General features: G+C 38.0%; 1 protein-coding gene and 1 long non-coding RNA gene across 4 annotated transcripts in view; both read right to left on the bottom strand.

Annotated features, from left to right (window-relative positions):
• Window positions 1-4,487: 4,487 nt before the first annotated feature.
• LOC124516073 (uncharacterized) lies at window positions 4,488-8,625 on the bottom strand. Its single transcript, XR_006962978.1, has 2 exons — window positions 6,778-8,625; window positions 4,488-4,684 (listed from the first exon to the last, which is right to left on the bottom strand). It is a non-coding gene; the product is annotated as an uncharacterized LOC124516073 (long non-coding RNA).
• A 4,042-nt stretch (window positions 8,626-12,667) lies between these two features.
• The window catches only part of KYAT3 (kynurenine aminotransferase 3), a 72,318-nt gene continuing 61,515 nt past the window's right edge, over window positions 12,668-23,470 (bottom strand). For all 3 annotated transcript variants that reach the window (XM_047083830.1, XM_047083832.1, XM_047083831.1), the window contains 3 exons: window positions 19,541-19,617; window positions 19,180-19,266; window positions 12,668-13,224 (listed from right to left, as the gene is read on the bottom strand). In XM_047083830.1, coding sequence (XP_046939786.1) covers window positions 13,162-13,224; window positions 19,180-19,266; window positions 19,541-19,617 — 227 coding nt within the window. In that variant the 3' untranslated portion in view covers window positions 12,668-13,161. The remainder of the gene's footprint in view (window positions 13,225-19,179; window positions 19,267-19,540; window positions 19,618-23,470) is intronic.

Below are 23,470 nucleotides of genomic sequence, written 5' to 3'. Positions count from 1 at the left end.
TCCTCTATTCTGACCACTCAGGCTAACTTTGTAGCCTCTCATCAAATGCTCGTTTCTAGCAGGTCTGTGGATTATCATCTTTACCCTTTCGGTTAAGTTACACTCTTGCTGTAGTCTTCCATTATTGTTTATTTTGCAAATGAGGTATTGGTTATACCTTTCTGCTTTCTTTTCTGTTATGTATGAAAGCTAGTGTTTAAAAAAAAAAAAAAAGATTCCTCAGAAACCCAAGGTCATTAGTTTGATTTTACAATAGAAATCCTGAGGGGCGCCTGGGTGGCTCAGTCGGTTGGGCGGCCGACTTCGGCTCAGGTCATGATCTCGCGGTCCGTGGGTTCGGGCCCCGTGTCGGGCTCTGTGCTGACCCGCTCAGAGCCTGGAGCCTGTTTCGGATTCTGTGTCTCCCTCTCTCTCTGACCCTTCCCCGTTCATGCTCTGTCTCTCCCTGTCTCAAAAATAAATAAACGTTAAAAAAAAAAAAAAGAAATCCTGAGAATTTCCCACCAAACTAAATGGTCACAAATCTCTACATATAAAATAACTAGATTTGTTTGATTCTTTCCGATTCTCATGAAATTGTTCCAGAGTAACATATTAGCTACACTTTAATGAGAATTAAAGTTAAGTTAGTAAGAATTTAGTTATGGCTTGCCTTCAAACTACTAAACTACACTATGATGGCTCATACCTTCAAGGACTTTTATTTGGAACTCAAAAGTATTTGGATCTACTAATGGAAATTAAAGATTATGTGACTTCTTAAGATCAGTTATCAGCACTGCAGACAGCTTCTCCCATTTCCTGAATAAAAGTCTCTGCCTGAAAACAGCACCAGGGGGCGCCATACCACACTGACGGTCGTTCAGTCCTTCAGACAGCCCAAACTCCCTCCTGCCTTAGCACTTTGGCCAAAAGATGACAATGTTTACAGCTCAGGTGACACAACTATGTTGCAACTGTGTAAGCACTGGGCCTGCCAGGTTTGAAATCATGTAATATTTTAAATGAATTTCTAATTTGGGAAGTTAAAATTATTTAAAATTCTGAGCACAAGAAAAACTGTTAAAAATTTTATATGTTCCAATATCTAATTTGCACAATTCAAACTCATGCAAATGAACCCATACTGTACCCTGGCATATTAATTCATTGATGTACTTTTGTTTTATTTGCACAAACATATAATATTCACTAGTCTATTCATTTTTTTTCAAGTAACAGAAATGAACTTCATTTTTTGACTATATACATAATTTATTTAACTACACCATCAGTAATGGAGGAATTGGTTATTTCCAGTTTTTTGGTATTATAAACAATGCTGTCATGAACACTCTTGTTCATATGTATAGACAAATGTTTACATGTTAAAAGAGCATAGATACCAGGGTACCTGGGTCGCTCAGTGGGTTAAGCATCTGACTTCAGCTCAGGTCATGATCTCCCGGTTCATGGGTTTGAGCCCCACGCTGAGCTTTGTGCTGACAGCTCAGAGCCTGGAGCCTGCTTCGGATTCTGTCTCCCTCTCTCTCTGTCCCTCCCTGGCTCACACTCTGTCTCTCTCAAAAAATAAATATTTAAAAAAATTTTTTAAAAAGAACATAAATACCTAGCGATAGAATCAGGGCATCAAGAGTCATGCTCAAAACATTTTGATAGATATTGTGAAATTGCCTTCCAGAAATGTTGCACTGATTTAAGTGCTTATTTCCCCATGTTTGGAGAGCAGGGGCTGAGATATCCTTTCAATATGATTTTAGAAAAGCAGAGCCTGATTAGAAATATTTATTGCCAGGCAAAAGGGAGATGGATGTAATTTTAAGCTTTTATGTATGCATTTGTGCATGTGTGTGCGTTTGCATGTGTATATATGCACTACTGGCTTAAAAATGCTTGCAGACCACTAATTGAATCTAATTATCTTGGAGCTAGGAGCCAAGCACAACTTTGAGTCCTGCATCTTGGGATTGGGCTTCCAGAGACCAGACAGAATCCCATTAGTGATAAGCTGGATCCCTCAGCACAGATGACTCGGGAGTCAGGAAGAAGACTCTGAGACATGCTAATCATATCAGCAGTTTTAGGAACAATCTTTGGCACTTCAAAAATCATTCAGAAGAGAAGAACAAGGGCTAAAGAGAGAGCCAGTGGTTAAAGACAAAACAACAACAAAGAACCAATGTTGTTCTGAGTGCCAAATTCCATCTGCAGAAATTCAAATTTTTGTTGAGTGCCTACAACATGCCAGACTCTGCTTTAGGTGCTGGAGATACAGCAGTGAACAGACCATTCAAATCCCTGGTCTCATGGAATAGGTATTAGGAGAGGACATGGATGGTAAATTAAATAAGAGAGACATATTGTAAGTTCCATGGTGCTAAGTGCCAAGGAGAAAAATAAGTCAGGAAAAGGGGATGGAGGGAGGCAGGGTTTACAATTTTGAAGGTGGGTCAGATAAATTCCCCTGAAGTGACATTTAAATAAAGATCTGAGGTAGCCAGGTGAACACTGGGGGTAAGTATTCCAGGAAGAGGGAACCTCAGGTGCAAAGGACCTGATCTGGGGGCACCTGGCTGGCCCAGAGCATGCGACTCTTGATCTCAAGATTATGAGTTCGAGCCCATGTTGGGTGGAGAGATTACTTAATTGCCAAATTAAAAAAAAAAAAAAAAAAAAGATCCAATCTGGAGCCACACCTGTGATCAGGGATTCTCAAGGAGTGCCTTGAGGGAAGGGGAGAGTTGTAGGAGATGAGATTACAGAAGAGCAGGATCAGGTCATGCAGGAGCTGGAAGGTCAGAATAATGATTTTGGTTTTTACTCTGAGGTGAGATGAAATGGCCTTGAGGGGTTTGCACCAGAGAAATTTCATGAGCTGACTTTCTTTTAAAATGGTCTGCTACTTCCTGGGCGCCTGGGTGGCTCAGTCAGTTAAACATCTGACTCTCGATTTTGGCTCAGGTCATGATCTCACTGTTCGTGGGTTTGAGCCCCGCGTCGGGCTTGGCTCTGACTGCATGGAGCCTGCTTGGGATTTTCTCTCTTGCTCTCTCTCTGTCTCTCTCAAAATAAATAAACAAAATTAAAAAATTAAAAAAATTTTAAATGGTTACTTCCCAGGCTAGGGTCTTACCAGGAGAAGGGCATTCCAGAGAGAAGACATTTTAGAAAACTGGTGAACTATTTTCATGAGTTTTGTACTTTCATGCATGTATTGGCCAGCAGGATGCTTCAAGAATAATTACAAAAGTGATGTCATAATAAGTCACCTCAGAAATTTACACAGTTGTAGAATAATGGAGTTGTGTTAGAAGATACAGTTGTAAGGTTTCAGCTAAAACAGGATGTTTATACTTTTAAAGGCTAACTAATGAGAGGGATAAAAGAGTTTGTGAAAATAATGCTTCAGACAGGGCAACCACACTCAGTGACAAAAGGACAAAATTATTATTCATCTTTTTTAACCATGAGATTTTGCTACAAATGAAAAGTTTTACATATTGTAAGAAAAAAATGCTGTACCTAAATGTAAAAGAAAGTAGCAGCTGTGTAATATGATGAAGTTAATATTGATTAGGAAATCCAATTATTTCTAGAATTTATTCTGCTATATCCCAAGATAGCTGTTTGTCAGCAGGTGAACTTCCTATTTAATTGGCATGATTGAGTAATTAGATGTATTCTCAGAGCAGCAATAAAATGAAATTCTCATGGCTCAAGAACATGGTTGAGGTTTTTGTTTTGTTTTGTTTCACCCGTGGGTTTATCCAACTGAGACTGAGGAGACTCCTTGCTTTATTTGGGAATAATTTTTGGTTTAAATATTTGGTAATTATGTAGTTGTATAATTGTTTTCATCATAAGAATGAGGGGAAAAATTCACAAATTTGACAAAGATTTGTGATTATTTGCCTTTCTCTCATACTTAATCCTTCAGGCCTTCATCATCTTTTCCTGCAGGAGCAGGAGCCTTCTGATCACATAGACCTTCACTCTCATGCCAGTTGCTGCATGAATGCAATATGGCGGTGTTGCCTCCAGACCTTACTTCTACATTCAAGGCAGGAAGAAGGTGGAAGGGTGAAGAGCACAGAAAAGACAAAAAGTCTAAGGATGACTTTGCCTTTATCTTTTTCCACAAAGGGAAGTTCTTCTCAGGTAGTTTTGATTAGTTGTAAGAGAAGCTGAGAAATGGGAAATTTTGGCTTTTTAGCCTCTATATAGAAGTGGTCAAAGGATAAGAATATAATTGGCTTTTGGTTAGCCAAATCATAATGTTTTCCATATTCCCTCCCTCTCTTCCATAAAAATCTGCTGAAATTCATCATTGTTCACTGTGCAAAGTCCACATCTCTTACTATCATATGGTATGATATCACCGAATGACATCTCACCTAACTTTGGGAATTCATAGACAACTTTTCTTATTTTTGCTAATCCACCTGGGTTAGTCAGAATTCTCCAGAGAAACAGAACCAACGGACATGTGTATATACACAGAGATTTATTATTATTTTTTAATTGGCACACATGATTATGGATGCTGGCAAATCCAAAATCTGCAGGGTGGGTCTGCAGGCTGGAGACCCACACAGACGATGTTGCAGTTCAGGTCTGAAGTCTGTCTGCTGGCAGAATTCCCTCTTGCTCAGGGGAGGTCAGTCTTTTGTTCTCAGGCCTACAACTGATTGGATGAAGCCCACCCATATCATGGAGGGCAATTTGCTTTACTCAAGGTCCACTGATTTAAATGTTAATCTCATCTAAAACCACCCTTATAGAAACATCCAGAATAATGTTTGATCACCTATCTGGGAACCATGGCCCAGCCAAGTTGGCACATAAAATTAAGCAATTATACCACCTAAATTAAGCATGAACATCAGGAAATGACATATGCTTAAAAAACTCATTAAAAAAAAAAAAAAACCTCTCATGATCAGAGAGAAAAAAAAAACTCATTTAGAAATCAAAATGAGGGGCACCTGGGTGGCTCAGTTGATTGAACACCTGACTCTTGATTTCAGCTCAGGTCATGATCCCTGGACCATGGGATCAAGCCCTGCTTCAGGCTCTGCACTGAGTCTGGAGGCTGCTTAAGTTTCTCCCTCTCCCCCTCTGCCCCTCTCCCCCACTCACTCGCTCTCTAAGGTAAAAGAAACAGAAGCAGAAGCAGCAGCAGGAGGAGGAGGTGGAGAAGGAGGAGAAGGAGAAGAAAAAGGAGGAGGAAGACATGGAGAAGGATAAGAAGGAGAAAAGAGAAGAAGGAGAAATTGAAAAGAGTTTACCATTACCAGACCTGTGAGTTGGAAAAAATGACCAGGAAAGATGAGGCTAGGGAGGTGAGAGAGACCATATCATGCAGGGCATTGCAGGGCCCTGATGAGGACAGTAGCCCTTATGTTAAGAGTGATGAAGGGTGGGGGCACCTGGGTGGCTCATTCGGTTGTGTCCGACTTTGGCTCAGGTCATGAGCTCGTGGTCTGTGAGTTTGAGCCCTGCATCAGGCTCTGTGCTGACAGCTCAGAGCCTGGAGCCTGCTTCAGATTCTGTGTCTCCCTCTCCCTCTCTTTCTCTCTTTCAAAAAATAAACATTTAAAAATTTTTTTAAAAAGTGAAGAGTGATTAAAGAGTTCTTAGTCACTTAAGATGGTTGCTCATTCATTTCCTCTCTTCTTCATTCTGTCCCTTGTGTCAACCAATGTAGTTTGTGTTGAATTGACCTTGGATTGGCCTGAGTATTTAGGACGTCCAATCCTCTTGGCATAGCATGTAGCTCAGGGGTGGACAAATATGACACAGTATGACCAATTCTGGAGTTTCAGAGAAAGTACCCCCCCCCCCTTTTTTTTTTGCTGGATTGGCTAGTGTGACCATATGATACTTAGAAACTGCTACAGCCAACTTGCTATCACAGGACGTGGCAACCTGAATATAAAGCTGACTCAGAGAGGACAGAATTGCAAGATAGAGCTTGGTAACAGATTATAATCTGTGTCCTGGATCAAGCTGTAACTGAAACTAGACTACTCCTAAGATGTTCAGCTAAGACAGAAAATTCCTTTTTATTTAAACCCATACGGGCTAGAATTTCTGTAACTTGTAACATGCATATGCTTACCTAATATATGTGACATGATCACATTTGCATTTTAGAGAGCTCATTTGGTCTACAAGGATAATGGATTGCCAAGGGCAAGTCAGGGAGAACTGTTAGGAAATTGACTGGTAATCTACTTGAGATAACATTGGCCTGTACTAGAGGGGTGGCAGTTGGGGGCAGAGAGGTGATGGATTTAAGAGATATTTAGGATAATACATAGAGGAAGTGGGATGTGAAGAGAAAAGTTAAGAATGATTTCTTTTTTTGCTGACTTGAGCAACTGGATTGGTGAGGAGACCAGACTGGGTATAGGGTTTGCCTGTGAAAAATCCATACAAGATGACAAATGGGGTGTTGGGTATATGGGTCTGAAATTCAACAGAAAGGACTAGGTTGGAGATACCAATTTGGGCATCACCAGCACATAAAGAGTAAATGAAGTTAGTGAGAAAGTCAAATATCAATATTTAAGGAACAGGTAAAGAAGACTGAGAAGGAGCAGCTAGGGAGGTGGGAGGCTATTCATGGATGTGCAATGTTGCAGGAGCAAGAAAGGATAGGAGTTAAGAAGGCCAGAGTGGTCTGCAGTGGTAAATACTAAGAGCTAAAGCCAGATGGGACTAAGATGTTTCCTTCAAATCTAGAACATGAATGGAGATCTTTAGAGAACTCACCAGAGTACTGGGTATGGAATCCAGACTGCAGAGGGCTGAAGGTAGGTGGTGTGGGTGTGTCACAGTGGAGTCATCAAATGAAAAAACTTTCAGAAGTTATTCCACTTTGCAGTAAAATTTTGTAAAACTCGTGAGCTAAGTTATCGGTCTTCTTCTTGTTGCTAATACTGACATACTTGGTGCTCCTCTCCACTCTCAAGTCTAAATGCCATCAATATGCGACAGCCTCTCAGATGTGTGTTATGTCCAGCCTCTTCCCTAAACTCCAAGCAGACTCTCCAGCTGCTTACCCAACATCTCCATCTGAAAGTGGAATAAGCATCTCAAAGTCAATGTGTTCACAACTGACCTCCTGACCTTCCCCCAAATCTGTTCCTCTGGAACCTTCTTGACCTCAATCCTTCCAGTTGCTCAGGGAAGAAAAGAGGACTCTTTTTTTTTTTTTTAACATTCCAAGTAAATATGTAAGCAATTCTTACTTAGAAGTTAAACATATAGGAGTTACTTCCCAAAATCACAGCTGGATTGAAAGAGTATCTGGAAAATGTGGCCATGTCTTTTTATAGAAGTCTACCACATTATAAGTCTACTGGAAATCCAACGGGATCTGCCTTTGTGGAATTTGAAACAAAAGAACAAGCAGCAAAATATTGAGGTAGATCCAGAACTTACAAAGAAAAGCAAGGAAAATTTGAAGTGTTTTATATAGTAAACAACTTTTTTTTTTTTTTTTTTTTTTTTACTGATTTTATTTCAGTTTCTGAACAACCTACCAGAGGAAGCACCAAGAAAACCTGGTTTATTTCCTGAGACTATAAAAAAATAAGCTCATTCGTGCCCTTATAGTGGTTGGCACATTATTTAACATTAAAATGCACGTAGATGTCGTTGAAGTGAAATAAAAACTAATCATAGCATTGTTACAGAAGAATAGAAAAAGAAGTTACAGAAAAAAGAAAAAGCAGAAAGGCAGAATGAAGAAGGAAGACAATATCCAGATCAAAAAGAGCCAATGGGCACAAGCAAGGGGAGCATCTGTAAAATGAGAAGATCCAGGACCACATCTGAGGGCTCTGAAGTACAGATTACTAAACCCTAAAAGCCACTCTCAAAGGAAAAGAAAAAAAAATGGGAAAAAGCTGAAATATCCAGTTTACCTTCAGTCAGAAAAGGGAAGAGGAAGGGAAGTAGCTCTGAAGATGCAGAACACCTAAATCCCAGATGGAAAGTAAAGTAAAAGTGGCTCAGAAAGACAACATTGAAAAAGATGCTTCAGAAGTTTCCAAAGAAAGCATAGGTATTTACACAGGTTAGGATAAGACAAATAAGGTTTTCTAATTTCACTTATGTCTCACAGTGCTGCAGTACACATTATTTTATCATGTTAAAAATTAAATATAGATAGAACCCTGATTCTCTGGATTAAACCATTATCCTTACACTATGTTACTTCTCTGACCTCACACTTGCTACTTTGTCCCTTGCTTATTACATCCAGCCATACCAGACTCTTGGTACTCATCAAACATGCTGAGTACACCCTCCTGTCAAAGTGCCTTTGTACTGGCTATTCCTTCTGGCTAGAGTATTCTTTCCCAAGATCTCCACAAGGTTCCCTCCCTCCCCTCCTCTGTCTCCATGTCCCCTCCATGAGACCCACCTGGCTAAGTGTTTAACACCTCAATTTGCTTCATAACACTCTCATTCTCCTCTATCTTGCTCTGCTTCTCTTTTCTTCAAACAATTTCCATGTATAAGTTTAACATTCGGTAAGATCGCAGGATACAAAATCAATGTACAGAAATCCACTGCATTTCTATACTAATAATAAAACAACAGAAAGAGAAATTAAGAAAGCAACCCCATTTGCAATTGCACCAAAAAGGATAAAAAAATCTAGCAATAAACTTAAACAAGGAGGAAAAAGACCTCTACTCTGAAAACTATAAAACACTGATGAAAAAAACTGAAGATGACACAAACAAACGGAAAGGTATACCATGCTCATGGATTGGAAGAACAAATATCATTAAAATGTCCATACTACCTAAGGCAATCTACAGATTTAATGCAATCCCTATCAAAATACCAACAGCATTTTTCACAGTACTGGAACAAATAATCCTAAAATTTATATGGAACCACAAGAGACCCCCAAAAGCCAAAACAATCTTGAAATAGGAAAACAAAGCTGGAGGTATTGCAATTTCAGATTTCAAGTTATACTACAGAACTATAGTAATCAAAACAGTATGGTACTGGCACAAAAATAGACACATGCATCAGTGGAACAGGATAGAAAGCCAAGAAACCTATGATTATATGGCCAATTAATCTTCAACAAAAAAGGCAAGAATATGCCATGGGAAAAAGACAGTTTCTTCAACAAATGGTGCTGGGGAAACTGGACAGCTATATGCAAAAGAATGAAACTGGACCACTTTCTTATACCATACACAAAAATAAACTCACGATGGATTAAATAACCTAAATGTGAGACTTGAAACCATAAAAAATCCTAGAAGAGAGCACAGAGAGTAATTTCTCTGACAGCGACCACAGCAACATTTTTCTAGATAGGTCTCCTGAGACAAGGGAGATAAAAGCAAAAATAAACTACTGAGATTACATCAAAATAGGTTCTGCACAGCAAAGGAAACGATCAACCAAACTAAAAGAACCTCCTGAATGGGAGATGTTTGCAAATGACATATCTAGTAAGAGTTAGAATCTAAAATATATCAAGAACTTATAAAACTGAACACCCAGAGGTGCCTGGGTCACTCGGTTGGTGGAGCATCCAACTCTTGGTTTCAGCTCAGGTCATGATCACAGGGTTGTGTGATCAAGCCCGGCATTGGGCTCCACGCTGTGTGTGGAGCCTGCTTAAGATTCTCTCTTTCTTCCTCTGCCTCTGCCCTTCCCCTGCTCATGCACTCTAAAATAAAACTCAATATCCAAAAATCAGATAATCCAGTTAAAAAATGGGCAGAAAACATAAAGCCATTTTTCTAAAGAAGACATACAGATAGCCAACAGACATGAAAAGATGCTCAACATCACTTATTATCAGGGAAATGCAAATCAAAACCACATTTGAGATATCACCTCACATCTGTTAGAATGGCTAAAGTAAAACACAAGAAACAAGTGTTGGTGAGGATGTGGAACAAAAGGAAACTTTGTGCATTGTTGGTGGGAATGCAAACTGGTGCAGCCACTGTGGAAAACAGTATGGAGATTCCTCAAAAAAATTAAAAACAGAACTACCCCACAATCCAGAAATCACACTACTGGGTGTTTACCCAAAGAATACAAAAACACTAATTCAAACAGATATATAATTATTGCAGCATTATTTACAATAGCCAAATTATGAAAGCAGCCCAAGTATCCATCAATTGATGAGTGGATAAAGATGTGGTATATACATACAATGGAATGTTATTCAGCCATAAAAAAGAATGAAATCTTGCCATTTGCAACATGGATGGAGCTAGAGAATATAATGCTAAGCGAAATAAGTCAAAAACAAATACCATATGATTTCATCATATATGAAATTTAAGAAACAGAACAAATGAACAAATGGAAAGAAAAAGGGAGACAAACCAATTAAGAGACTCTTAACTATAGAGAACAAACTGATGGTTACCAGAGGGGAGGTCAGTGGGGGAATGGGTGAAATAGGGATTAAAGAGTACACTTATCATCATGAGCACTGAGTAATGTATAAAATTGTTGAATCACTATTTTGTATACCTGAAACTAATATAGCTTGTATGTTAACTATACTGAAATTAAAACAAAAAACTTAATAACATAAAAAAGTTTAACATTCAATATATTTCATTATGTTTATGAATTATTCTCACACCCCTGGCCAGGAGGAAAGCCCTGGAAGGCAGGGATTTTTGTTTATGTGTTCAGTGTAAGTGCCTATAATAGTGTCTAGTACATAGCATGAGTTCAATGAACTCCTATATTTAATCTGGTGGGTTTTTTTCAATGAGTATTTGTTAAAGGAACAAAAAAGGAAGGAAGGGAAGAGGGAGGAAGGAAAGATGGAAGGAAGAAATTTTGCCCTGAAGAGGAAGAGGTAATTGGGTAGTAGATAGCATCAGGGAGTTTTCTTTTTTAAAAAAAATTTTTTTAATGTTTGTTTATTTTTGAGACAGAGACAGAGCATGAACGGGGGAGGAGCAGAAAGAGAGGGAGACACAGAATCTGAAGCAGGCTCCAGGTTCTGAGCTGTCAGCACAGAGCCTGATGCGGGGCTCGAACCCACACACCGTGATTTCATGACCTGAGCCAAAGTCGACGCCCAACTGACTGAGCCACCCAGGCGCCCCAAGGAGTTTTCTAATAGGAGAGAAATTTGGACATGTCTCACTGCTGAGAAAGGGAGCCAGTAGAGGCTGAATATACAAGAGAATGGACAGAACCAAGTGAGAATGTGAGAAGAAATGGGATGCAGAGCACAGATGGTAGGATCAGCACTGGACAAGCCCAGGTCTGCAAAGAGCAGATTTAAACCCTGGTGAAACTGTATCAAGCCTACAAGAATGGACAGGCTAAAAATTACACATGGGATTCATATTGCTATGCAGTAGTTGGCTCCTGAGGCCCTGGGTTTCCTTCTGCATGACTGGACCTGGTTTTGCCTTCCTACCAACCCTCCCCAATCTGCCTCACCTCTCCTGGATGAAATGAATTGAGGATGAATGCTGATGCAGATAGGTCATGGACCTTTTGGTAGGATCCCAGTTAGGAGTGCTCGTCTGTTAGTTTCTGCTTTTACATGTTGGTTTGTTTTGTTTTTCACAGAAGTGGGAGATGAGGTTATTAGCTGTGATTTCAGTGTGCTGGTAGTGTTCGGCTTTGAGGTGTGAAGAGAAAGGAGGTTGGATATTTTTATTGTGGAGAATGGGGGAGTATTAGGAATTGCTACTGTGGTAAAAGGTGGAAAAAGCTTATTAACGTATCATGGAAGGATAAAATCTAGTTAAGGTCAATGATGTGCATTCATGGTTGTTGGTGTGTGCATAATTGTTCATTTTGCTACAGCAGTGCTCAGCAACCCAGGTGTAAGCATGGAACTTCAATCCCAAGGTGGAGTTTTAGGGTGGTTTTGTTTTTGTTTTTTGGCTGGATAGGTGAGATAGAATAATGGGCAAGTTATTTAAGGCAGCAAGGGTATCTTGGCTGAAGTGACAGATGATGAAATCTAAGCTGGGTGAGGAAGATATAAGGGGACCAACCAATAGGAATTAAAAGCTCCGTGGACTACAGCAATGATTATCAAAATCCAGTGGGTATAAAAATCAGCTTGGAAAGGCCAGATCCTGAAATTATTTTCAGCAGGTCTAGAAGAAAGATCAGAAATCTATTCTCATAGATTGATTGCGATTCTGCTATAAGAGTGCCATAAACCCTTTTTTTCTTTTTGAGAAATAGTGGATTTAAAATTATAGTGAGTTTTAAAAAGTGGTATTTTAAGAGCAGACGAGACACACAGAGAGAATACTATTAGGATAGGTGGTTACAGTGTGAGATGACTAACTTATTATCTCAAAGGTGGCACAGCTTTAAATGATGAAAGGTTCAGGGTGTGCCCAAGAGGGTAAGTGGCTGGAGTGTGGAGTGAAGGTGAACATCACTAAAGGTGAGTAGGTCAAAGTGCTGAAGGCCTAGGCAATCCCTGTGAACCTTGAAGCCACTCCAGATGATGGCAGTATTTGTGACAGAGAAGCAAAATTGTGAGCAAAGTTCAAAGCCACTGGTAAATGAAAGGGAGAGAACTACGTGTGGGTAGATAAACCAAGGACATGGAGTTGAGGGGGTATAACTGGCTAAGAGTTTTTATACAAGGTGGAGTCATGAAACCGGCTAACAGTTGAGTGTTTATTGAGGCTTTACATATATCAATCTATTTTATCCTCACAAACTTCATCTAAAATAAGTGCTGTTGTTTTGGGGTTTTTTTGGCACAGGCTCCATGCCCAACATGGGGCTCAAACTCATGACCCCAAGATCAAGAGTCGCATGCTCTACCAACCGAGCCAGCCAGGCATCCTAAAGTAGGTGCTATATTTTATTCCCCTTTTATGATGAGGAAACTGAAGCAATGAGAGGTTAAACACCAACCAGCTTCTCACAATTCTTAAGCCAAATGCTATACTCCTTCTCATAAAATGGTTATGGAAGGTGTTTTCATACATTTCAACTGAAAAACAAAACAAACAAAACAACCCAGTAGGGTTAACATTTGGAAAATTTTCTTCAAATTTCATTTGTACTGAAATATTTGTTTTTCAATATCCAGCACATGGCAGCACTAAATAATTCCATATTCGGTCATCTAGTAGAAACAGTCTGCATGTATCAAGACTTCTGTCTATTCCATCCCTTAATGATTTCTTCAGCAGCATCCAGTGTACTGTCTTTCTGTAAATTAATGAAATAATCGTCATTACATATCAAATAAATTGAAGATGAATTAAATATTTAAATATAAAAAATATGCCAAAGTTAATGGATCAGAAGAGTCATGTAGTGATTTGGAAACCAAGTGCTCCTCAATCCCGGACAACTTGAGCCAGGCCTAGTTGGGCTCCAGGCTGTCCTGGGCCTCTGCGGTGTGCCAAACCCCAGAGCATTCATTCAGGGATCGTGTCTTCCCAGGAGATGAGTCATTGGAAGCCTTGCCTGTAGTAAGCCTTAACTCTGGGAGGAGCACAGAAAGAAACTGGGAAATGGCATTTGTAGCATCTTCCCTTGCTTGACTGTGTGGTACACAGATTCCAAGTTCTTTAAACAGCCCACCAGCAAATCAAACAAGCCAATTATTTATAATGTTATATCCCATTACTGCCTGGCTGGAAAAGTGTATGAACCTCCTAAGAATTCAATATTAGAGGAGCTGGAGAAGTGTGACACCAGTCACTATGTCATACTGCTTTGTGATAGTGGCTGCCAGTTCATTGCTACTATCCTGACACTGAAAAATGTACAGAATTAACTGCCATGGGGCCAAAAAGCATCACCAAACTGTATAAATGCAAATCAGATTGAAAACAGTTTAACCTGATCCCAGCCAAAACCATGTCTACCAGTGTGGACCCTCTCACGATTTATAACCATTTTGGCAGCACAAGCAACTGGCAGTGCCAAAGACCCAGACTCATAAATGACATTGACGCCAGCAGCAAGACTCAAGGATGTGCTGATGGGATTGATATTTATTATTTTTGCTTCCTTGCTTCTCACCTCACGCCCTTCTGAACATGACATGACACCCCTCACGATGTCCATCTATAAGCATGGGAGATTATAGGACTGATAGTCAATCTCCAGTTGAGGCATTGGAATGTCTTTAGGAAAGGAATTCATATGGGAGAAATCCTTTTCATTTGAGAAATCCGTGTATTTATTGATATCTATTTATCCAACACTAAGATTCCCGAAAACAATTATTTTTCCTTGCTGCTCAGAAAAGTTTACTGAAAAGACTAGTTAACTAAAAGCACTAAAATCTGCAAAGTCTGTCTTCTGCTAAAATGACATTTACAAACATGAAGATGTTTCTTTCTGACACACGGCGAACGGTACTACTACTAGCTGGCATTTGCCGAATTGAAAATAGGCCAGTTGAGCAAATTACAGCCACCATTCATTAAGTTTTGGATAGTACTCTAATGATTTGTTCACTTTAAGATAAAGACAGATTTGATAAAGTAGAAAGAGTATGAAACATCACAGCACTAAATGAAGATTTAAGTGAATATCTGATCTAAGTGAAGAGAATTTTTCAAAGTAAAAATGCAAAGGCAGACCTACAAAAGGAAAGCAATCAAATTAATATATAGTTGCAGAAACAAATCAGAGAGTACAGAAGAGCTTCCACAGAGTAAGACTCATCTGCTCCTCCTCTCCCTACTCCTTCCTACTATACCCACCATCTTCCAAGACAACCTTTTATAGCAATTTCTCATTTTAGTTCTAGCGGTTACCTCCAAGATCTAAATTATCCATTTGGTTCTATTTCCTTATTTATCAACTTCAGGCAAAATTCATCATTCTCTGCTCTGGGAAAAAATTCATTCATCCACACTACTCTGCCCACTCCATCAATGTTTCATAGTTATAATTACTAATAAAATTCATTTGCCTTTTGAATAGGTAATACCAGAATCTGGTATAAAATTAAATTGATAAATAGTGAAAATCAAGTCTCCTGTTTTTCTCTTCTGCTTTCACTACTTCTTTTATTTCTTCTTCCCTCTCTACAGAATGATTTAGTGCAAAAGCCATTAGGTGGGGCTAAGTGAAGCAGGTGTTCATATATGGAGGCGGCCTGGTGCAGGATGTTGCAGCCAGAGTGGAGTGAGGAGGGTTTCCAATGTGGGCGGCATTCCAATGGCAGCAGCAGTGTTGACTGGAACAGGGTGTCAGAGTCCAAGCGGGGTAAACCAGCATCTGTATCACAGGGTGGCTCTGTGCAGGGTGCTGGAACCTGGACAGGATGAGGCAGGCATCTGCCAAGGTAGATGGGCATGGGGTGTCAGAGCCCATGAGGGGTGAAGGAGACCCTGCAGTAGGTGACAGTGGCAGCCTGGTACAAAGCCTCAGGTCAAAGCCTGAGTAGGGTAAAGGGTGCCTGTCAGCAGTGGTGGCTGGAAAGGCACGTGGCTCATACAGAGGGACTGAGTAAAGAAGTGATTATGGGGGCGCCTGGGTGGCGCAGTCGGTTAAGCGTCCGACTTCAGCCAGGTCACGATCTCACGGTCCGTGGGTTCGAGCCCCGCGTCGGGCTCTGGGCTGATGGCTCGGAGCCTGGAGCCTGTTTCCGATTCTGTGTCTCCCTCTCTCTCTGCCCCTCCCCCGTTCATGCTCTGTCTCTCTCTGTCCCAAAAATAAATAAACGTTGAAAAAAAAAAAAAAAAAGAAGTGATTATGTGATGAGAGCCAAGTTTTTTTCAAAGAAGGGAGTTACAAATATGGAAAATCCTCAAGCACAAGTCATTCAAAATGTGCAGGTAAATCCACAGGAAAAAAAAAATCCTAGAAGTAGAATTTCTGGGTTAAGAAGTATGTGCATTTACATTTGGATGGAAATATTCAAACTGACTGTTAAGAGATTTTACAAATTATACCCCCACTCTCAATCTATACAATTGTCTCATGGAACTTTTTAGTTGTTTGCTTGTTTCCATTCTAATAAATAAAGTAAAATTTTGTCAAAGTTTTAATGTTCATTTCTTGTAATATGAGTAAAGTGGGACATCCCTTCATATATTTGATAGCTGCTGAGAATTTTACCCATAACCATTGGGAAGTGCTGCTTTTCGGCTTATTTTGCCTTAAATTTAACCTGCTTTCTTTCAATTTCCATTTTCTTGGCATGTTTTGCCATCCTTTTATTTTTAGCCTTTCCAAGAGGTTGGGTTAGTTACATTAACTTTCCCTAGAGACTTCTTGGTGGTGCTCCCCTCTCTTCCAATATTGAGTGTTGATGTAAAGGAGGTGTGTCCACACTGATCCTCTTACCTGCCCCCAAGAAGGCGTGGGTCTTTTTGTTTAGATGCCAAAGGATTGTTTCTTTATCTTTTAAGTCCAATGTATCTCAGTGTTAATTGTTCTGGGACAATTTTGCCTGAGACAAGGCATTCCCTTTCAAGTATTAGATTTGTCTGTTTTGTTTTGTTTTGTTTTTAAATAGAAAGCATTCTCGAAATAAAGCCATAAAATGCTTTTCAGGTTTCATTTGTTTCCACCTCCATGGGATTCAACACATTTCACTTGTCTTCCACATCCATAATTTTTCCAATATTTTAAAAATCTTTGATCCTTTCCACTCTTCCTTGTTCACTTTCCCCAATCCTTAATAATCTTACAGAAGTATTGAGTGTTCTCTGTGCTGTTTCCTATGTCACTACAATTACCTTTTCTCCTTCAATTTTGTACCTGAGCTCTGACAAACTGCCATTTCATCTTCTTATATTATCGATTTAAAGGTTTTGGATTTGAGCTACTGATTTTTATTTGCTCTACAGCAACATTCTTCTGGTTGAATATTCTCTTTCCGATGCTTGTTTTTCCTTGTACCTTTCCCCTTTTTTCCTTATAGTATCTTCTTATAGATTCATAGTGGATTCCTTTTCATTACTCATTTTTGATTGAATTACCTTTGTGAGCTCCCACTGCTAGCACACCTACGGTTCCTATTGTTCTGGGTAATGAATATGCTACCTACTGACTCTGTGATTTGAAGATGTATCTGCAGCTCAGTGTAAGTGAGGAGCCAGAGCCACACTAGAAGACAGGAGAAATTCTCCCTGGCTCACAGTGAAGTTTAATATGACTGATGTGGACTTCAGTGGAGAGGGAGGAGGATACTTTTTTTCCTCCCAGCTAATTTAAGTCGCTACCTGGAATTTAATATATCTTCCTCTACATTTCCCCAATAAGGCTTTTAGCAAAAATGACAGCAGTGAATGAGAAAATCTATAACCCAACTAGAATCTCCTTTCCGCCCTGACCCACATAGGTTCTAGATGATACAGCTGTATGTTTCTGTCCTGCCTTTCATGAGTCTGGAGAAGCTCCCTCTGCCAGTGCACTTATTGTCCTATTCTTCTGATGAGTAGGTTGCTTGCTGGCTGTCTATAATTTGAAGATGTAGACACAAGAGACTTTCTAGGTGTCTTCCCTCTACCAAATCACTGGATTTGGCAACTCTTCTTCACTTACTGGGGAATTTGTGAATCTGTTTTCCATTTTCCTAGTTGTTTTGAATAACTTCCAAGCAGAGAATGGGGAAGGGCTGTGTTTACGATTAAAACAGGAAGTCTTCTGTTACTTTTTTCTTTTATTAGTTCTATTTATAACTTCAAATAATATGCCTCTATTTCTAGATCCACTGGAAGATGAGAATATTAATGGCCTTACCCTTCTTCTACATTTCAGTCAATTAAATGTTGACATTAGGTTGTTAACATTTTTATTCTCTTCTGAGTAAGTCTTCCATAGTTTGTCTAGAGATTGTCTCTAAAATTGAAAACAATGATTACATCATTCTGACTAGATTTATAGATGAATGTGTTTGTAAAAAGAGTTTCTTGAATGTATTAAGCCTGTCTTCAGTGGCAATAACACCTTAAAAATAGCAATAATACATATATTCAGGTATTTTTTTAGTACAGGTCTGATGATAAGGAATTCAGTCGGCTTTTATTGGTTAGGAATGGACACTTCATTTTTAGTTTTAAAGGCTATTTTCCTGGATAAAAGAGTTCTGGGCTAATACATTTTTTATTTCAGCAGTTTCAGGATTTCATTTCATTGTATTCTGGTCTCCATTGTTTCTGATGAGAAGTTGCTAAATTCATATGCATGTGAGGTATAGTTTTTCTTTGGCTTTTTTCAAGATCTTACCTTACCCTTGGTTTTTAGCAGTTTAAGTGTCTAGGTGTGGTTTTCTTTATATCCTCCTTGTGATTCACTGGGCTCTTAGATCTCTAAGTTGCTTTTCACCAAATACAAGGAAATTACTTCTAAAAATATTCTTTCTGCCACATTCTTTTTGGTACTCCAATTACATGTATATTATCACTTGATACTGTCTCATAGACCTAAGGCTCCACTGATTTCTCAAAAATAATTGCTCCTTCTGTTTTTCAGATTGGATGGTTTCTGTGAATCTGTAATTCAAGTGTGTTATTTTTTCCTGACATCCTCAATCCTCTCTGTGTTAACCCCATATATTTTTCATATCAGAAATTACAATTTAAAGTTGTTAAATTTCCACTTGATTTTTTATAGTCTTAATTTGTTCATTCATTATGACCATATTTTCTTTATTTTTAATTAACTTATTCATTAGCTAACTAATTAATTAATTATTTTTGAGAGAGAGCACATGCATTCACAGGGGAGGAGATCATGACCTGAGCTGAAATCAAGAGTCAGATACTTAACCGACTGACACCCAGGTGCCCTCTTTTAATTTCTTGAGCATACTTATAATATCTGCTTTAAAATCCTTGTCTGCTAATTCCTATATCTGGGTCACCTTGCAATCTGTTTCTACTGACTGCTTTTTTTTTTTTAAATTTTTTTATTAAGAGTCACATTTCCTTATGGCTTCACATGTCTAGTAATTTTTTATTGCATGCGGGACATTGCACTGTCACACAGTAAGGAGTCTGATCATGTAAGACAGTAAACTCAATGCTCAAGTGTTGAGTTTTGTCCTTGTAGGCAGTTAATTTCATGGCAGCAAGCCAAAATTAAAAAACTACATATGAACACATCATTCCTAGCAATAGAAAAAAAAAGGTGCTTTATAAATCAGAAGGAAGAACATCATAAATGTGTTTTTTAATAAAACAGGGAACTTACTTTAATGAAGCAAAATCGCACAAACTTCTCAAACTGTAATTTGGTCTCTGTGTTACAGAATGCGGAAACTGGAATGGCTGACAGTTTCTGAAAAGTAAATAGAAAAATAAAATAGGAAAACTACTTCTACGTCAAATATGAATTTTAGGCTGATAAACATTAACATTAAAAACAAATAGATACTTCTAAATATTCACAACAACTTCCAAAAGAAAAATGTCTTAAAAATCCTCTACATAACCGTAAGTGGAATATGATATAACAAAACTATAGTTAACATTGTTCAAAACATGTCAGCAAGTTTCCTTCATAAATTAACCATAAAATACATCAGAATATCTCAAAGGCAAATAAACATTACCTTATTTTTAGTCATCCATTTCACAAATTTATAGTCATAAGGTTCATTGCTGTCCTTCATATCAGAGAGGTCTGCATCTAAAACAACAATGAAGATTAGACGGCCAATGTATTATATCTGAGGCCAACATGTATTTCATCTAAATCTATCAAGATTCAAAATGTTCTCAGAAGATTTTCAGAGAACTTACTGGACTCTCATACTGCATGCTGGGGTGGGAAGTGAGGAATTCACAGATAAGTTTTAGTGATACTCTAAGGCAGAATTTTATGGATATATATGGATAATTATGCTTGTGCATATTGATCTTAGAACTGGGGAGGAATAAGAAAAGGGGAGAAAAGAGGAGTGCTATCTTTCCATACAGAAATAATGTAAACTTCTATGATCATTATTAAAGAAATAACATCTAAACTTATAGAGTATTCATCAGTACTAATTATATCTCCAAATAGTCATTCATTGTTAGATTGTAAGCTCCACAAGGATAAAGTGTCTGTATTGCAACCTATCATTATTTCCAACTCCTAGCTCAGTGTCTAGCATATAAGTAATGAAAAGTGTATCTGTTGAGTGCATACTTTAATGCTATTCATCATTTATAAAGGGAGAATATCTGTGTAGATCTTCCAAGATAGCCTGTTTACTTCTTTCTTCTATATTATGCTTTTTAAACATTAAAAACTTTTTTTTTGGAAAAACTTCAAATATGTGTTCCATTCTTACCTCTTACTCCAATCTTGCTTTAAGGTCTGGGCAAGATATTTTCTGGTATTCAGTATCAGCAATATTGTCTGTTTTATTAATCTGTACTCTTAGATCTTTTTGAATGCCCCAAAGCAACTAACATTGACAGTTACTGTAATCAATAATATTTTATAATTTATTGCTCAAAGCAAATTGAGGCAGTTACTTATATTTTATTCATTAAATACTAGGTCTCTTCAAATTAACAGTGTAAAAACCTTGACATTGAAAAAAGCTTCATCTTTATTTTTTTAAGTCTTAATATGTTTTTACTTAATGATTTTATTTCCATTTTCTTCTGTGCTTTAAGAATGTAAAATTTCCAGATAATGCTAACAATATATTACCATTTATTGAGCACTTACTATTTGTTAAGCATGAAAAAAGAGTCATTTATTTGAGAGGTAGCTATCTTCACTTTACAGATGAGGAAGTTAAATTACTATTTCAAGTTATATGTACATATGTGTGCGTGTGTGTGTGTGTGTGTGTGTGTGTGTGTTTACTTCAGGTTTGGCTCTAACAAAATAACAACTTAAAGTTAGACTTTAATTATAAGTTTTGTCAAAATTCCATGTGACAAGTATTCAAAGGTAACCCAGAGAAAGAAGTGATTACCCACAGCAGAACAAAGAAGAAAAGCAGATATTAACTAACTGTAACCGACACCGGTTGTAGTATTCATTTATTCTTGTGAAGCTTAGAAAAGTTGAATTTATTGCCATGGTGCTCAAAAGGAAAGAAGGGAACAAATACAATTCTAAAGATTTTATAGTTAGAAGAATGTTGGAATCTACTGCTTTTGAAAACTCAAGTCAGAGATCCTCAAAATAACTAAACAAAATATTTCTTTAGATAGCAGTTTGAACCATAGTATAATAACATTAACGTATTTAAGTAATCTACTAAAATCAAAATTGGTTATTGGTATTGCAACCCACTTCTCCACAGTTGTGGACCTTATTATCTCACTAGAACAACTTCAATCATCTCCCTATTTGTCATCTTGTCTTCTTATCAAATGGTCCCCTTTTTAGTTCTAGGGTGAAGCTCACTGACCTGGAAAGTTGCTTAATACAGCAGAAAAAAGATAAATTCATTGGTTAGGAAATGGATCTCTGGGTTAAGAACCCAGCTCTGCTACTAAGTAGTTAATTAGATTCAGTAAATTTCTTAATTCCCTCTCTCTCTCTCTTCTCTCTCATCTTTCTCATCTATTAATGGAGATATAATAGTACCAATCTCATTGGACTTTTGTGAGATTGGAATATTTGTAAAGCTCTTAACATAATACCTACTACATCATAAATACTCAAATCATATTAACCAGTTAGCCATTGTTATGAGTTGTAAAGGGTGTTAATTACTATGTTCATGAATCTTATGGTCTATTTTTATTTTCAAGCTACCATCAAATGAAAATGTTGGATTTTGCTTTTGTCTTTAGCAAATGGTGGGACCAAAATCTAATACCTGGAAGAATGTCCACATTTAAATTAATCTGAGTAGATAAAAGGGTACAAGAGAATGAACTTGTCCTCATATGTAGGAAGGTCTTATAGACATTAATATTTTTCCCCCACAGGTGAAAAAGGACTATAAGGAAGTGACATCTTTTTCTCCCCACATCATCATAAATGGTTTTCTAACCAAAATCCTTTCTGTTCCATTACAACCACACTAGCTCAAGATCTGAGACCTAAACTGGTATTGCAAGCAAGGTGGATTGACTGAAGATAATATGGGAAACTATTTAAGAGCTTAGGGCAATGTTCCACACAAAGGTTGCATTAATGTCTTTTTGATGTTTCATGTTACAATGCAATAAATTCCTTTCAGAATTTACCATCTCGGACAATTTGGTTCCAGGGGAGAATTATTCTTATCTAAAAATTTAAGTGTCCTTTTATCCAAGAAACTGGCAACTAATTTCATTTTCTATTTGCTCATGCAGCCACAAAGTTCAGTCCCAAGTTAATGTTAATTACAACACTATATTGAACGTAGGCAACTAAAACATTTGCTTCCTCCTCGTCTTGTGTGACACTGATTCTCCGTTACATAAATTTCTACTTATATATTATACATGGAAAACTTTTTAATATGAGTCAGCTTAAATGCTCTTTAGAAGTAGATCAAGTACTTAATCAATTACTTTAAAAATAATTCATGTTGAAAATCTTACGGAGTTCCAACTCAATAGCAAAACTGTACGTGATGAAAACTGTGCCGTTTCTTTTTATCATTTCACAAAATGAGCTGTACATTTGGACAAAACACAGGAAAAGTGATTTCCAAACCTCAGAGTATAAGACATCTTAAGGGGTTTTAAATAAGAACAGAGCTTGGGAGCCAAACATACCCAGCTCTCAGGCAAAAGGACAGCAAAAACCTCTGGGCACCACGGTCTCTCCATCTCTCACAACAAATGAAGAAATAATAATCACTGTTTCATTAACATCATAATTTTTTTTTAAGAAAATAAGTTATATACAAAATGTTACCATGCTTCTAATTTTAGATTTGTATGGCATGTCAGAACTACATACAACAGCTTCAGGTAATATAAAAACCATTGCTTTTTGGAGACAAAACTACGTGGAATGTAGCTATGTGACTTCAGCAAGTTACTTAAAGCTTTCTAAGTGTTCACATCTTTAAAAATGGAGCTAACAACACCTTCTTCAAAAGGGTGTGTGGAAGTGCTAGGCATGTAGTAGCCTCTCAATAAATATTATTTTTCTTCTTTACTTCATTTCAGTAAATTCTAAAATAGCATTTTAATATTCCCCGATAGCATCAACCTTTTATTTATTTTTTTTTAATTTTTTTTTTCAACGTTTATTTATTTTTGGGACAGAGAGAGACAGAGCATGAACGGGGGAGGGGCAGAGAGAGAGGGAGACACAGAATCGGAAACAGGCTCCAGGCTCTGAGTCATCAGCCCAGAGCCTGACGCGGGGCTCGAACTCACGGACCGCGAGATCGTGACCTGGCTAAAGTCGGACGCTTAACCGACTGCGCCATCCAGGCGCCCCTAGCATCAACCTTTTAGAAACCACCTTTTTCTTCAGTAAAAAGGAAACGAAAATTTTACTCAAAGGAACACAGGGTATGTATATTATTTCACGTACCTGTATTTCAAACTACACACTAGAACAAGATGATAGCAAATTCGATGTT

The sequence above is a fragment of the Lynx rufus genome, unplaced genomic scaffold (genome assembly GCF_022079265.1).
Source record: "Lynx rufus isolate CCGP_SWC_20201006 ecotype Redwood Valley unplaced genomic scaffold, mLynRuf1.p SCAF_2, whole genome shotgun sequence".
In the NCBI taxonomy this organism is placed as follows: Eukaryota; Metazoa; Chordata; class Mammalia; order Carnivora; family Felidae; genus Lynx; species Lynx rufus.
Note: the sequence above shows the minus strand (reverse complement) of the source record. Positions and strands in the feature narration are given on the sequence as shown.